Source organism: Colias croceus, chromosome 10, assembly GCF_905220415.1.
Source record: "Colias croceus chromosome 10, ilColCroc2.1".
NCBI lineage: Eukaryota > Metazoa > Arthropoda > Insecta > Lepidoptera > Pieridae > Colias > Colias croceus.
The window spans coordinates 1,158,244-1,175,662 of record NC_059546.1 but is presented as its reverse complement, the minus strand read 5'-3'; the positions used below and the strand labels follow the sequence as shown (position 1 = coordinate 1,175,662).

Genomic DNA, 17,419 nt, shown 5'->3' with positions numbered 1-17,419 from the left:
ATAGGTATTTACATTCATTATCAATCCATTAAATAAATAAGTTAATAGGTATCAAAAGGCTCTAAGGGTAAACGTATTTATCGACCTTTGTTATTTATATATCATGTATTTCGTGGAATATAGCTATTAGGAACGTCATGGGTACGTCATTAAAAACTGAGAGCTAGCGCGCAAGAGCAACTTTTGTCTCCGCAACTATTTTGTCTCTCCCATCAACTCTATGGGCTAGTGAGAAAGTGCGCGCACGTAGCGACGCAACTTCGACGGGCGGAGGTGTGGCTTGAAGGCATAGCATGCAATAGCTTTACTGCGGCAGTCCCCGAGTGCCACACGTCTTTTTTTATATATAATTAGTTTTTATACTTACAAACGCACAAAGCTGCGTATATATAAAACATAGTTTCGCAGTTCCCAACAATGGTCGCTCCGACCACAGTCACGCTCGTTAGCGAAGCGAAGCGAGCGAACATGAAACCTAGACTAGTTGCTAGACCACTAGAAATAAATATTATAGAGTTGATGGGAGAAACAAAATAGTTTTGGAGACAAAAGTTGCTCTTGCGCGCTAGCTCTTAAGTTACGTATCTACTATGTAGTAAGAATAGTTTTAAATTTGGGCATTGTCAACAACGTTATCAAAGAAACTTTGAATAAGTTAGATAATTATATTCCGTTAATTTCGCACTAGAAAAAGAAAACGACGAAAAAGACACATGTGTATAAATAAATTGAATGCATGTCAAAACATAAAATGAAAAGTGGTTAATTGTTTTCGAGTTGTGGTGACAGTATGTCGTATTTAGTGTTGGACGGAAATCGGAAAACTTCGTGGGATTTCGGAGAGGCGCTTGATTTGACTGGTGAGTTTTTAAATAATGTATTTTTTTATTTGTTACTGTTATTAGTTATTTAATTTATATTTAAATAAATATTATGTTTAAAAAATAGGGCCTAAAATAATAATTTTCCTCACATCGCGTGCGCATCGAAAACTAATTATTGATGACAGAATAAACTTTGTGCAACTTTGCAAAATAATATTATTATGTGCAAAACGTGTCACGACAGCATATATATTTATGACACAATAATAAGTATATTAAATTGAAAAATATATTGACATGGTTCCGCATACGCTAGAAATCGCTTATCCGGTAGTTATATCTACACTAATATTATAAAGAGGAAAGCTTTGTTTGTTTGTTTGATTGATTGTAATGAATAGGCTCATAAACTACTGCACCGATTTTGATGAAATTTTTCACAAACAATCTTTAGACCCTGAGAAAGAACATATAGGCTATCTACTTTTTATTGCGAAATATGTACCACGGGCGAAGCCGGGGCGGACCGCTAGTAATATATACAAAAGCAACTAATGTCTATTGCAATGTAATTCTACATCACCGATCATAATATTGCTTTAAAAATTAAACTTCTCTGCTTGAAGCACAGTATTACAATATTATTTCCTATAGGTAGATATTGTAATACTGTGACTTGAAGTCATGCATATTTCATCTGTCCCTGGGAATAATTCAATGTTGAAGTTAAAAATATTTACCAAAATTTAGCAAATTAGAAGCATTTTATTAACTACTCACATAGAGTTTATTTTTTGTACTACAAATTATGTACATGACATTCATGGAAGATTAATCTGAACACGTACATAGAATGACCGACTCCAGTTCGTAAAATACGTTCGTATTGTTTAAGCAAGTGTTTGTATATGACTTTATTTGTATGAATAGATTTACGTCAATAAATTATACATGGTCATTGGTCATAGTGAAAGATGTGGACGACAATTAATCTTAGTTACTATTGTTTGTAGAAGATAAATGTGCGCGTGTACTAGTGTACACACGTAAGAAGTGAAACTTCTTTATGACCTTATTTTTCAAAAAATAATTTACTATAATTTATGCAACTTTACAGAAATACGCGTGGTAGGGATAAGAAAAAGATGGCGCGTAACGAAAAAATGTTACACTAAATTTTTTTCCAACCCCGATAAAGAAGTTTCACTTCAATAAATTTGGAAATGCGTACTTCAGTGGAATTCAAAATATTTGAATAATATTTGAATTTTAAAAATGTTGAACCTGTAATGGTATATAATAAGGATAATAGCAAATAATATTAGGTACCAATAACGAAATAGGTCCCATTGTATAAACATACTGTTTATCCCTGTAAAATGGATGTATTACAATTTTCATTTAGTATAAATTTCATAAACAATAATGTATATCATTTAAATTACTTTTGACGCTATTTTATGTAAAATGAGCAGTTTATATATTATTATGATGAAGTACATAACCTTCTTTTTTGAAGCTTAACTTACACTAATTACTTTGTTATTTTTTTTGTAACTAATCGATTTTCGCACATTATCAATAAAAACGGTAATCATTTCAAGGTAAGTAGTAGGCATAGTTTAAAATTATGTCCTGAAGTATATGATAACAGAGGAAATTAAAAACAAAGAATTTAATTCCTTCGTAATACAGTTTCTCTCAAAAATGATAAGATATTTATCGATGAGTTGGTTCAATTTTGGATAAACAGCCATGGAAGTAAGAGCATTTTACATTAATTATTACGTTTGAACCGAAGGTTGTACAGGTCAATTAAGCAAAGCTGGCATGTTCACAGTACTCACACTTATGCAATTTCACTTACAGTATGTTCAAAAATAAATGCGACTCTAGTTTCATTTTAGAAAATATTCAAGTTTTAGACTGGCTTGCATATTCGCTCGTCTTTTAATTCTATTGAATATGCTTAGGATATGTCACAACTAAGCGCTCTAAAAGGTTTTCCGCAAAATTTAATTACGGATCAACAACTTTACGAACACTTCCAAAGAACACATACCGCAATAAGACATTGGTATTCAATTTTAAGTAAGAACAACCGATATCGTTTGTAAATTAATGTAAATGGTGATAACTCTGATTATTCATTAATCATTAGTAATTTGATTTTTGAAAAAAAAAATGCCGATTTTAGTCAAAATTTATATTTTTCTAACAAGATCCTTATCATCCAAATTTCCACCTTGGTGAGAAAAATTGACATTTCTAATGAAAATGAACAAAAAATTAAATGATTTTATTAAATACTGTAAAATCCATACTAATATTATAAATGCGAAAGTAACTCTGTCTGTCTGTCTGTCTGTTACTCAATCACGCCTTAACTACTGAACCAATTGGCATGAAATTTGGTATAGAGATATTTTGATACCCGAGAAAGGACATAGGATAGGTTTTATCCCGGAAATCCTACGGGAACGGGTTTTTCTTTGAAAATGCGGGCGAAGCCGCGGGCGGAAAGCTAGTAGTATATAATTCTTCCATTTACTGTATCACAAAATTCTTCATAGATTTTTAGATATTCGTACTACACCAATTACATCACCCTGTATTTATAAACAATTGCAAAATATGACACATACATAGGCCGGGAGATACTGACACAAAATTTCGGGTCATTTGTAACAGAATGGCGGTTCTACAGAGGTCTTATTACGCAATGACAAAAAGAAAAATGATGGTCAGAACGCTGGTACCGGCGGACTAGTCGCGTGGGCGTAAGTCACACTCGTCGGATAAGTAAGACCCCTCTATAGACCGCCATCCTGTTACAAATGACTCGAAATTTTGTGTCAGTATCTCCCGGCCTAACATGTGCAATGTGTAAATGTGTTGACGTTCCAGCTCTTCTTAATATACTTATACAATGTACATGTAGGTACCTATAACCTTGAAATCTTTTTCAAGAAAACAATTTTAATAATTTAGGTAATGGCCGCTACAACTATCTAGCGCTCTTCGCGTGTTCCATAATATGCATAGCTGTGTCACTGGATATATTTGGCTTCTCCGTGGTGGTGGATGCTGCAGCCTGTGACCTGGAGCTGACGATACAGCAGGTCGGACTGCTGGTCAGTTCTCCATTGGTGGGTAAGATAATATTAAATTAATGTATGTCTAATAAAAATGTCATTTTGGTGGTTGAACTTATATCTCTAAAACGGCTAAACGGATTTTTAACAATTTTTAAAGTTTGTTGTTAAAGTAGCCACTTAGATTAGCATATCAAATATTATCTGTTAAAAAAATAACTGCGTTAAAAACAACCGACTTCAAACTTGCACTTGCAAAATTTACAAATACCTACAGACAAAAATGCTCATAAAATAAAAACTACTGGGCCTATCCGAATAAAATTTTTATGGGACCAATTCGACACCATCCCGCATCGAACAAAAAAAGAATCACGTAAATCGGTTCAGAAACCTCGGAGTAATCGGTGTACATACATAAAAAAAAAAAAAATATACCGGCCGAATTGATAACCTCCTCCTTTTTTTTGAAGTCGGTTAAAAATACGAAAAACTACAAAATATCCCGTCTAGCAGCATAGAGATAATATGTACCTACATATTATCTCTATGTCTAGCAGATAGTTTAGTTCATGAAGTGAGTATAGAACTACATAATATTAGCACAGTATTACCATATAATATTGTAATACTGTGATATTAGGTAGCAAGTTACGTTAAATTTTAATTCATAACTTTTTTCATGTGGTTATTGAATATGGTGCTAAATAGATTAAATTATTATAAACATAGTTCGCAACGAATAAAATGCCGAAAACCGCACTCCTCTAGTAAATTCACAGGTTTTTACAACAGCGATAAGGCATGTAAATTTGTGTATAAATCATTAAGCATTTTATCGTTAATAGATTAATAATAGGAATACTATAATTAGCAACTTGTTGAAATTTTTGAATAATTAGTCATATATAATAGTTTGTGTTTATTTATGGTATGTTAATAGTGGCTGTTGAGCTTCTTGATAATGAACGAGTTTTCTTCAAATCACTATTTTCTCTGTAGGTATTGTATAAAGTTGAGGTTTGCTTGCTTTATCGCGCTAATCACAAGAACTAATGTTCCGATTTGAAACAAATTCTTTCAAAAAAAAAAATAGTTATTCCTTTTTAACAGACACAATAGATTTTCTATAATGGTGTCTGTGGTTCCGGGGCCTGAGTTACTACATCTTACGAAATTGTAAGTTTAAGAGAAAACCTGGGTCAGATCTCAGAAGGACCCGTTATTCCTTAACTTAAAAAGCAGCATGAAAAATTCAATATTAAGGCTGTCATATAATAGCTTAGTAAGGGTAAATAAATAAGGCTGTCATATAATAGCCTAGTAAGGGTGCTTTTCCACTAAAATTTTTTCGCACATAATTTGTGGAAAAGCACATCAATGCGGGTAAAAGAGCGAGGCAAAGCTAGTTTTCCTTAATTAATTAAAATTAATCATTTTCAAGGTATTCTCTTCGCATATCCATGGGGCTATTTAGCAGACACCCGCGGAAGAAGACTAGCCATTCTCATATCTACCTCAGTGGGATTTGTTTTTAGTTTCTTGAGCAGTTTTGCAATAAACTGGCAAATGATGTTAGCTGCTAAAGTTATCGGTAGCAGTTTGTAAGTTAGCAATTTATTATTAGTTGATTTTGTATTTAAAGATTGATGTACTATCAATGCTAAATTTTTTTTATTGGATTTTATTTGCAGTTTCAGTTAGTTGTAACTGTACTGTACTCACAGGACTGAAAATTAAATACTCTCTTGAAAACGTTTTAAATTGACATGATGTGTACCGCTATAAATTAAATTATTAGTACTTATGCTGTAATTTTAATATGTGTATTTACGTCTGATTCGGACTGATTCAGACATTAGCTTTTGCACCATTTAAAAACTCTGTAGTTATTTTTGAAGTGAAACTTCTTTATCGGGGTTGGAAAAAAATTTAGTGTAACATTTTTTTGTTACGCGTGACATTTTTCCGTTACGCGCCATCTTTTTCTTATCCCTACCGCACGTAATTCGACGTATTTCTGTAAAGTTGCATATAGTAAATTATTTTTTGAAAAATAAGGCCATAAAGAAGTTTCACTTCTTACGTGTGTACACTAGTACACGCACACATTTTTTTAATCAGTTTATTGCGGTTGTTTATAAACATTTTATTAAAAAGTTTTAATTTTTCAGCTCTCTAGCATCGCTAACATTAGTAATGACTTACCTTGGTGAAAGTGTAACAACTAAACACAGAAATGAATATCTATTCCTCATGAATAGCGTTAATTTAGCAGCTGAAATGTTTTCTTTTGGTAAGTATTTTTATATGGATTTCTTACGTCTATGATACATTAATTATTACAGGTCTTCCTTTATTCAGTTTCTTTGGATTTTATATACCTAGGTTTTAACCCACTATTGGTTAAGGAACTTTTTATGTAACTTAATAAATCTAGGCAATAAATAAACTAAGTTTATCTATTTTTAAAAAGTAACTAGCATTGAATTTTGAGTACAAAAAGTACTAGCCTATAAAGAAAATCGAATTCTATATTATGTCGATTTCGTTTGCATAGTACAATACAAAATTCTGACCATTCCCTGTAAATAAAATCGAATAACTAAAAAACGATTATTTTTATCATTCTCCTTGTACATTTTTTAGGTTTATCTCCCCTGTTATTACAATAATTACTAAAATATTACGTCTTATAATTATGTATTTGTTCATTTTTAGGTTTAGCCCTTCTCCTGCTGCCTATATCAATTTCAATACCTCTCCCCTGGTTATCCATAACATTTGTATCTTGGAGACTCTATACCCTCGTAATGTCCTTACCTCTGGGCATTGGTGCCTTGCTAATGTTGTGCCTTGAAGAAAGCCCCAAGTTTTTGTTTAGTAATGGGCAGGAAGACAAGGCTTTAAATGTGTTGAAGAAGATTTATAGGACGAATTGTGGGAAGAGAGAATATCCAGTGAGTATCTTGAAATGCTATTTTGAAGTTCTTTAAATTTCAAGCCAATGCTTTGAGGTGGTCATCGCCTAACAATCCTTACTAAACACATTGAGATAATATTAATATGGAGCAGACACCACGAACAAAATCTGTGCGCCAAGCGCGGCGGCGCGGCGCGCGCGAATGACGGCTAGACAGTCATAGATTATGCGATGTCACTGACTCACCGCTATAGAGGCGACACTTTGTTTCATTCTGTCTATTTTATTGGGTGCCACTCCTTACATGCACGTTGACTTGAAATTTTCTTTGTACTTACTTAATATTTATTTTAGGTATAAACTGACTTTACTACGCGGGGCTAACAATATCTGGCATATAATATAGGATGATGTAAATAGTGACGTCATATGGAATAATTTAATTTTTTCGTGTTTTAGGTTCAGTCAGGGCTATGGGAAGTTTTATTCCTTACAAATTGAGCCTTTTTTAGAAAAAAAAAAATAATTTTTCCCTTTCTTCACGGCCCAGACATGGAAACCTTGAATAGAAAAAATATTAATTACTTATCTCTGAACTAGCGGTCCGCCCCGGCTTCGCCCGTGGCACAATATTTCGCAATAAAAAGTAGCCTATGTTCTTTCTCAGGGTCTTAAGATTGTCTGTGCCAAAGGAGAATGCCCATGAAAGTATGGACCACAGTACAGTGTTGCGTCAATGCCAGAGTGGTTTTGGAGGGTTCTTCGATATTCCAAAGATTTTTACCAATTGATTTTTGTGTGATAAAAACAGGGGTTTTCAAGATATTGAGAAAAATGGGAAATAACCTCAAAACTTAAATAACCCCTATTTAGTTAGGTTTATGTGTGATTTAGGTAACATTTTATCGTCCAAAGGTTATTTTTCGATTTACATATTTAATCTATGCGTAGAGCTTATGCTTTCAGACAAAGTCTATCTGTTCATCGGCTAGTGTAGGTAGGCACCAGAAATCTTCCGGGACGGATTTCAAGAAAACCTAAATATATACTTAAAAAATGCCAATTGAGTTTTTATTCGGTTTACATGTTGTTGTTGTTGTTGTTTGAATCATTTTTTCACTACATATTCGAAGAAAGAAACAAATAAGAAATAACTGGTTACCTACCAAGCTATGTCATAATAATATTTTTTTTTATATATATACATATTTATATTATTTTACTTCACTATCTTTGTTAAAACAACCTATAGTGTATAAACAATACCCTATAGAGTGATTTTATGTTAATTGATTTTTTTTGTAATTCAATGAAAACAATAATCGATATTAATACATTTAGCTATTTACCATAGTAAATGTAATAAGTTACCGCTTGGTTACCGTGGTAACCGGTAATGGACACTAAATGTTATAATAACGGATCTAAACAATTACATGTCTTATTAGATTTTACAAAACATTCCCTGTTCAAAATATATTTTCCGATGGTAAGAAGGCCTCTAAATTGCCGAGATTTTTTTTAATAGTATTGTTGTCTTGATGCATGAGAAAAACCAGTACCAAAAATGGGCATTCTCCTTTCATCAAAATCGGTCCAGTAGTTTATGAGCCAATTACAAGCAAACAAACAAACAAAGTTTTCCTATTTATAATATTAGTGCAGATAAATAAATAATAATTCAATTATACGTTCAAGTCAGTAGCTTATACAATATCAATTAAAAACTTGATTAAAATCAATTAACAAAAAAAAATTGGTGATTGAGTAATTGATTTTCATATTTCATGATTTCACCTTTTTTCAATTATCAACCAGTCTATGCTTTTCTAAATATGTAAAATTATTATTTTATACTATAAAAATATACGCCAGCAAATATTACTAACAACACTTATTTCATGCCCAATGTCATATCTTAAATTTTTAATCTATGACAAAATGTCGCCCGCCAAAAATTTTGCTCTAACTAAGTTTTAAAAATTATTATCTAGTTACTTACTGATGAAAAGTTATTCCTTTGCACTTTTCCGTATTCTTTGTATTATTTGTGCAATATCGTAACACACACGTAGGCATATTTGATGCGTTTCACTTTAAAACAAATAAAAAATGAGCGTGACGTTCGCGCCAAAGAGCGAGCAAGCGACTGAGTGCAGTTACGCCACATGACGTATGTTGAGTGGAACATAAGTGATGTAGGCGGTATCGACTCCATATTAATATTATCTCAATGACTAAACATTAGCTTATTCAAATTCTTCATCTAGAGCTAACTTATAACTAACTTTTAGTTTTGATTCAAATTTCGGTCTATATATTTTTGGTCAAATAAAGTTTATTACAGGTGAAAGCTCTTAAAAAGGGTAGTGATATTAAGAAAAGTATCTCATTCTGTGGCTCGTTAGCTAGACAAACGGTGCCAGTGTTCACACCACCATTGTTGTGGAGGACTTTACAGTTATTCTATTTGGTTATTTTGGTTATTGCTATGTAAGTATTTCATAAAAACATGTTACTTTACGTTTACGTTTAAAAGTTTTTTGTCTCTTGAGTGATTGATATTCTGTTTAAAAAGTAAGTGAAAAGTAGAAAGAAATAGCATTATTTAGAATTCTTTAAACTGTCTATAGTTTCTAAATACTTATTTTGGAAATTAACAAATACGTCAACTAAACGGTGCACTATTATTTTACGTATTTCAATCGATTTATTTTGCCTGAAATTTCAAAATGAATTTCTTTTGAATTCAACAGTGAAGATTTAGGCGTGCATTACAAAATTATTTTTTTCTATTTTGTCAATTTATTTTATTTGAAATAATATTATATTGCAGTAACAACATATGCTTGATGTGGTTCCCAATGATGTTGGATCTAGTGTTCAACTCGGTCACAGTTTCTGGAACCTTCTGTGAAAGTCTGGTCAAAAACGTTACGATATCAAGGCCCTTACAGAATGTAGGTATTTTTTTTATTTCGACACGTGTCTATTGTTAATTCTATTTGAACAACTTTTTTTAATCAAACATATCGCACGCTGAGAACGAAAGTGACCTAATTCAAAATTTTGCAAAAATGAGTTATACTCATAAAATGACTCAAAATAAGGTATTCTATCATTTAATAAATCAAAAACTATCCTATGTCACCTAGAAAGAGAAAAACACGTATGTTGCGTCTCTTTATAATTTGCGTATTTTATACGTCCCTCCGCTAAAATAGTGACCGTTTTAGTATTATGTCGGCACAGTGATTACATTTCTTAGTTTTAAAGTGATTCAATCCTGATTGCGGCGTTTTTTTACCGAAAGGTAAGTAAATATTTTGTCAATGTTCTAATCTTAAAAAGACCGTTTTTCGTATTAGGTCACCTTCTTACTAAAATGCAGTTTTTGAATTGTGACTTAAATCATATTATGTCATTTTTGTATTATCAACTATTCTAAAGGTAACGACATATTTCACGTTATGCCTGTACTTTATTAAATGCTTTCTTTGTGTAAGTGTATTATGTATAATTAGGCCGTTTTAATAATATTTTGATAAGTTAATTTTATGGCGTATTAAAGTTTATGTCGTTGTTTCAATAATAATTTGTTTAAATATTTATGTTTAGGTCATTATATTATGAAGAGATTAAAGATGATTTTATATTACAAATGGTTCAAGAAAATGAAAAAGAAAACGAAAAATTCATACCCAAAAAGTTATCATGAAATACAAGAGTTTCCTCGCTGAGTGATCATCATCATCTGAGGCTCTACAGCTGCTAGTGGGCCTTGGCCTGGTCCAGTATTTTCTTCCAGATCTCTGGGTCCTTTGTCTGAGTTCTCCAGCTTTTCACACCAATCGTTCGATCCCATCCAACCATCGGAGTTTCGGCCCATCTGGTTTTCCATAGAGAAGACGCAGAGGTGCCTTGTTGTCGTCCATACGTGCCTCGTGTCCGGCCAACGGCTTAGTTTTATGGTCTTTATGACATTCGGCTCCTCGTACATTTCATAAAGCTCATGGTTATACCGCGTTCTCCAATGTCTATTTTCCAGCACAGCACCGAAAATCCGTCTAAGGATTTTTCGCTCGAACACCAGCAGGCAATCCTCATTTTTTTGCTCAGGACCCAACTTTCGGACCCGTATGTTCTTAGTAGGGTCTTTTATAGCAGTACCTTTATATTTCGGGATAGCAGTTTCGAACGAAAATATCTTAGAAGGCCGAAGCAGCCATAATTCGTTTACATATTTCTGCAGATATTTCGTTCTGGTTTGTTATTAATTATGCCAGGTACACAAAGTCACGTACAGCCACGAATGCCTTGTCGCCGATGACAATATCCTACCAAGTTTCGTAAGTAGCTTTCAGGTATTCTGTTTTGGCAGTGTTGACTTGTAGACCGGGCTTTTGGGCAGTTCGTTCTATAGCAAGATATGCGTTAACAGCAGTAGAGGATCACTGCTGGTAGCGTCCTCGCGATCCAGGTCTATGTCATCCGCGTATCCCAGTATTTGTATCTATTCGAAAAATAGTGCCCGATGTCTCAATTTCTGGAATCTCGGATGCATTTTTCTAAGGCTATGTTAATCAGAAGGCTGGAGAGCGCATCACCCTGCCTAAAAGGTTTCATTGCCTTCCATTGCCCTAAAAGGTTCCAAGATACTGAATGGATCCGAACGACGCTTTGTTATTTTTTTTTAACATTATTGCTGTAAGTAACACCAATTGTGGTGGAATGCCGATCTCAGTCAACGCTTGGTACAGGAAATTTCGGTGAACATTGTTGTATGCAGCCTTGAAATCCACGAAAATAATATGACATTGAACACAAGTGTTTTTTTTCAAGAATCTGTCGCAAGGCGAAAATCTGATCAGTAGTCGACCGGTTAGGGCCCCAAACGCACTGGTAGTCGCCTAGTTTGTCTTCTGTGTATGGAGATATTCTATTGAAAAGGACATAAGCGAAGATTTTATATGCCGTGTTTAAAAGAGATAAACCGTGATAATTCTGCAATCAAATATGTCACCTTTCTTGTGCAGTACACGCCGCTGTATATACCCTATATTACAGCGGTGTTCCTCTCATCGGGCGTATTATATTATATTAGAAAAATTTAACTTTAATTTTTCTTATGTCACTGTGGCAACCCTGTACTTAGTCTGTGGTTCTTGTACCTATGCAATGTGTAAAGCAATGTCCTTTTAGAAAGAATAAAGAAAATTGTGCTAAATAATCGTTGTTATCATTAAAACCCATAACTTAACAGGGCGTCGTTTCAGACTTCCACACCAGGACTATTAGCTCGTAAAATTTCTCCTTAAAGCAAGTTTCAGCATATTTTAGCAATTCCACAGAGATGTTATCAGTTCCTGGTGGCTTATGATTTTTAAGTTTCCTATTGGCCAATTTAACTTGGTCTATTTGTAGGCAGAGAGATATCTGGGATGTTAGTATAATTTTGTATGGAAGATGATGTTTCAGCAGTTTCTGTGCTATTTAGCAGTTCTTGGAAGTACTAATTCCATCTTTTAATAATATCGTTCTTACTACATATTTAGTAGCTCGCCATCTTTACTTTTACAAGCTGAGGTTCTAGGTTTGAAATCTTTCCTACCTCTATTAGTTTGGATAGAGCTAAGTTTCTCGAGTCCTTCCTTGAGTAACTTTTTGCAATCTCTTCAAGCTGGTTGACATCAAAACATTTCTTCTTCTTTCTCTTATGTAGTTATTTTTTTCCTTCGTCGCGCTTTATGCTCTCTCTCGTCTGCAAGTGTAGGTCTGCTGTAACGATAGGTATGCTTCATTCTTTTCGTTAGTAACCTTTTGGCATTCGTCGTAAAACCACTTGTTGCTGCATCGTATCTCATTACCTAGATCTTCACTCGCAGCTGTTAGAAGAATTTGACTTAGTACTTCAATTAAATTAAACAAAAAAAAACAAAAAAACTAAACTAATAATAGTTACCAATATTAGAGTTTTTTGCCCCATACGTATTAAGTAAATAGTAAAAATAAGTCTTGAAACAAACAATAAATATAATTTCTTAGTTAACATTTTGGTTTCATTAGACTACTTCTCATTAATATTTTAATACTAAGTTGACATAATTCAGGTTACGTCCAAATGCCTGCATAGTAAAAAAATACTAAAGTGACTCATTCCCAAACTAGTCAAAGACGATTTACAAGTTTTCAGTACTAAAGTGACGCAATATCTAATGGTAATTTTTAAAAAAAGATAAAAAATATTTAAATTTAATTTTATTTATTTTTTATGGGTTGTATGTTTGGACAATATCCTCTAAAATGATATCAGACTTTAATATCCTATATAACTTTGCATGCGAACAAATTATGACATGATTTGTAAATAGTTCTGTAAATTACGAACACTTTTTTGATGATTCCCAAAAAACAAGAATTTCGTTTTAGGTCACTTTCATTCTCAGCGTGCGATATACTTTATAGTCACAGATAAAAATCAATGCCACTTTTCGTTGTAATTCCATAACTCGAGAACGGCTGAACCGATTTCGATAATTCTTTTTTTATTATATTCCTTGAAGTACGAGGATGGTTCTTATGTAGAGAAAACGTGAATATGTACCACGGGCGAAGCCGGGGCGGACCGCTAGTACTTTATAGTCACAGATAGTTTTTGATTTCAAGGTTTCTAATAGTAGTAGTAAGTAGATAATTATTCTAATTTTTGATTAGTTATATTTGAAGAGATGTTTTCTTTTATATTCTTAACATAAAAGGCACATTTTAAACCTACAAAACGAGACAATACTTAAGTTTTAACTCTATTTGACGAAACTAGCACCAAATGATAATTATAATCAGAAATTCTGACTTTATTTCATTATTTTCTTGTTTTCTTATTTCAGAGCAATTAGTTTAGCAAATAACTGAATTCTATTATACACATTTTTTTCTAGATATGCCAAGAGCCCGTAGCAATGAAGACCCTTACAGCGGGTCTCCTAACCAGTCTGTTCTTCGGTCTGCTAAACTTGTCTGTCACTAAACTAGCGGTCTGGCGCCGCTCGGTGTTGATGTCTGCGTATCTGATGTCTGCTATTAGTTGTGTCATGGTAAGTATGAGTTTCTAGTGTCAATGTATCAAGAAAAAACTTTTTGTGTTGAATAGTACATTTATAGAAAGCTATAAAACTAAATGATAACACGCTCAGAACGAAAAATATTACAAAAGTTTGAAAAAATATGACTTATGCGGGTAAAATCGTGGAGCTTAGCTAATCTGTCAATAACAGACGGTCTACTAACGAGCCTGTTCTTCGGTCTGCTAAACTAATATGCTGTCGGAGTGTCGGCTTATAATATGTAAAAAAAAAAAATACCAATAGTCTGAACAGCTTATATGATAAAGTTGAGAAGTTTTTTTGACGAGTTACAAGCTGCCGTTTACTGACATATTATAAGAAAATCTAATACGAAATTTTCATAATTTTCAAAACCTAACAACATAGCACTTTACAATATAATCTTAACACAAAAACCTATTTAGACAGGGTTTATCTTTAAGCGCGGGTTCTCTTCAATTTTGTCGTATTTCACATAGACAACTATTAAAGTGACAGATCCCTGGTTTAAAGTTAGACTGTGTTTAAATTGTTTTGTGGTAAGACCAAAAGTCTTTCTTTCAGGTATCAATATTAAGGCAGCCCATAGCAAGCGTTGTATTCTTCGCGTCCATACAAACTGTTGGTCTTGGTATCGGTTGTATGGCGTCTTATTTTAATGACATGTATCCTACGTCTTGCAGGTAAGAATTGTTCTCTTTTTTAATATTTTTTAATTATAAATTGTATGATATAATATACTTTAGGCCGGTTGCATAGCTTTACCGACCATCAGTGTGTACGTCAGTCGCGCTTGTCATATGTATGGAAATACGCGTGCGTATGGTCGGTCTAGCTATGAACGGTTTTATGAATTTCCATACATAATATGACAAGCGCGACTGACGTACACACTGATGGTCGGTCAAGCTCTGCAACCGGCCCTAAGTGTTACTTTTTAAACTAGTTACTAGTTTTTAATTTAATTTTTAAACAAAATTAATTAGAATTACGAACTGTTTCGATACATCGTCATCATAATGGAAAGATTGTAAATTGTAATTAAAATTTAACAGGTCGATTATAATGATATAAGGCATTTTGCTTACGCATGACGCATACGAATTTGGCTACTACATAATATTTATAAATTCCTTATGAATAATTGTTTAAAATTGTTTATTAAGGTTACATCAAATCCGCTTAGCAATAACCGCATATGCTCATATTTCATAACAATTTGATTTATAATCTGAACCATAATCCTAAACTTTGCCCTGTTTGCCAATTTTTTTGTATTTAATTTATCATTTTATGAAATACGTACCTATTATGTATCCGGGATCAATGTGTTTAATTTGAGAAAATAACTGTGTCTTTACTAACTATTAAGTAATTATTTCCGAACGTTGTCATATGTTACATTTTACGACAGTTTAGTATGTAGCATCGATCTCCTTTGATCTGTAGGTACAAAAGAATGATCTAAAATTTAAAGATTTGAGATAGAAGGCCAATTACAGGGTGGAAATTTTCATAGGTCCTTGAGCAAAAGTATTTACTTTAAATAGATTTACAGAAGAATAATATTACGTTCACAGAAGTCTAGCAACAAGCCTAGGTTTCATGATGGCGCGGATTCTGGCGCTCGTCGGAGTTATCGTCATAGGTGATGTTGTGGTCGATCACTGTAATCTTATATTTTATACAGCCGCTGCCGCGTTTGTATGTGAGTTTATTCATTATTAATGTATTTATTTATATACAGTTATATATCTTATTAACATAATATATTAGCAATAGGTATCAATAATGTTCGAGCATACTAGTAGACATTTATCAAAAAAATATCAGCTATTTCCTTTTTTTTATTGAGGTTTGGATGACCTCAATAAAAAAAAGGAAATTACCACCTGTCACAACAATACTTATGGCGTAGGTACAAGTTACAATTAAAAATTTTGACAATTGTGACAAACAGTTAAAGGACAACACAACATGGAAATAAATAATAATAGGTACCTAATTACATTTGAGTCAAGTCACGTGACACGTCACAAAAGAAAGAGAATACAAAGTGATACAAACCAAATCAAGAAAATTCTTTGAAACATATTATACATATTATACAATATTGTTATGTCGTTAACTTGTCGTGAAATATATACTACAACAGCTAAGACTACAACCTACTTATCTATACCTAAGTCTATACCTACCTCAGCACTTAAATTTTCCTAGCCTGTGGTATTTCTTTGGTCAGCTCTGTTTAACCAAATTTTTTTTTAATTTTCTGTTCTCCATTCTTTTTATTTGAAGTTGAAAAAGCCAAATTATTCTTTAAGTGACTGTTCTCCATTTTACGGTGGCATGTTTTTAAAATTATTTTTATTCTTTTAGCCTTCTTTTAGCACGTCAAATATATTTCAATGCCTATCTATAAATTTGTATAGTTTCCACAAAAATATTAAGGGCCGATTTTTCAATCCTTGGTTAAAATTTATCCGTCCAATAAAGTATTACACGAACATTTTAAAATGTCACCTGTAGACTGTCAAATACGGACAATTGGAATACCTTTTTGTAATGGTAGTTTAATATGTTATTCGATGAATAAGTTTTAACCAACGATTGAAAAATCAGCCCTAATACGCATAATATTAATATAGTCACAATATTTATTACATTGTCTCATGTCATGAAATATTTACTTACCTATTTAATTCACAATAATTATGTATAATTATATTATTTCAGCTGGCATAGCTGTCGCAGTGTTTCTGCCACCAGATAAACGACTTAATACATAATGTAGTTAAATAATTTAAATTCTCTAGTCAATATTATTTATAAGCTTTTTAGACGTAAAATGTGTATATTTTGTGTATAATTTTAGACTAATGTTAGTGTATAAGATAATTTTTGTAAAAAAAATATACTATTATCATTTATACTTGTCTTTTATTTGTCTGTTGATTAAAGTAAGTACATGGCGGACAGGATTTTTTCTTTTAATTGCTTTTTTTTAAATATTTTTTATGTAATTAGGTACTTTAAAAGTTTTGCTTATTTTGAGATCTTAATTCTAATTATGTACTAAGAATAGAGTAAGTACATTTTTTGTTGGTATAATTTAAGTATTTTTTTATATTTTATTTTATATATAAGAAAAATACTAACGATCCTGCCTAGCCGACCAAGATATAAATATATGGCGAATTAATAAATTATAAATGTATTTGAACTCGCGTCCTTCGTCTAACTGTGGGGCCCGATACTAACTTTACTATTCTTAAACTTTTTAAGTAGTAATAAATTTCATTAAATACTATCAAAATAAACTTATCACGAGGGGCACGACCGATAGCTTAACTTGCTCTCAGACTTCAGAGGCACGTATTTTTATAAGTCATGGATTAATTCAATTATATTTTTTATGATGCCTACAGCCCGTGAAACTGTCCTATCCTATCCTAAAGCTATCCTACTAATCCT

General features: G+C 32.6%; 1 protein-coding gene across 1 annotated transcript; it reads left to right on the top strand.

Moving 5' to 3' along the window:
• Positions 1-514: 514 nt before the first annotated feature.
• Positions 515-16,734, top strand: LOC123695176 (putative metabolite transport protein YwtG). Its single transcript, XM_045640936.1, has 11 exons — positions 515-860; positions 3,816-3,977; positions 5,364-5,523; positions 6,094-6,215; positions 6,641-6,879; positions 9,190-9,335; positions 9,679-9,802; positions 13,781-13,936; positions 14,510-14,628; positions 15,526-15,653; positions 16,682-16,734. Exons 1-11 carry the CDS (start codon positions 791-793, stop codon positions 16,732-16,734), a joined length of 1,479 nt encoding a protein of 492 aa, XP_045496892.1. The 5' UTR covers positions 515-790.
• The last annotated feature ends 685 nt before the right edge of the window (positions 16,735-17,419 follow it).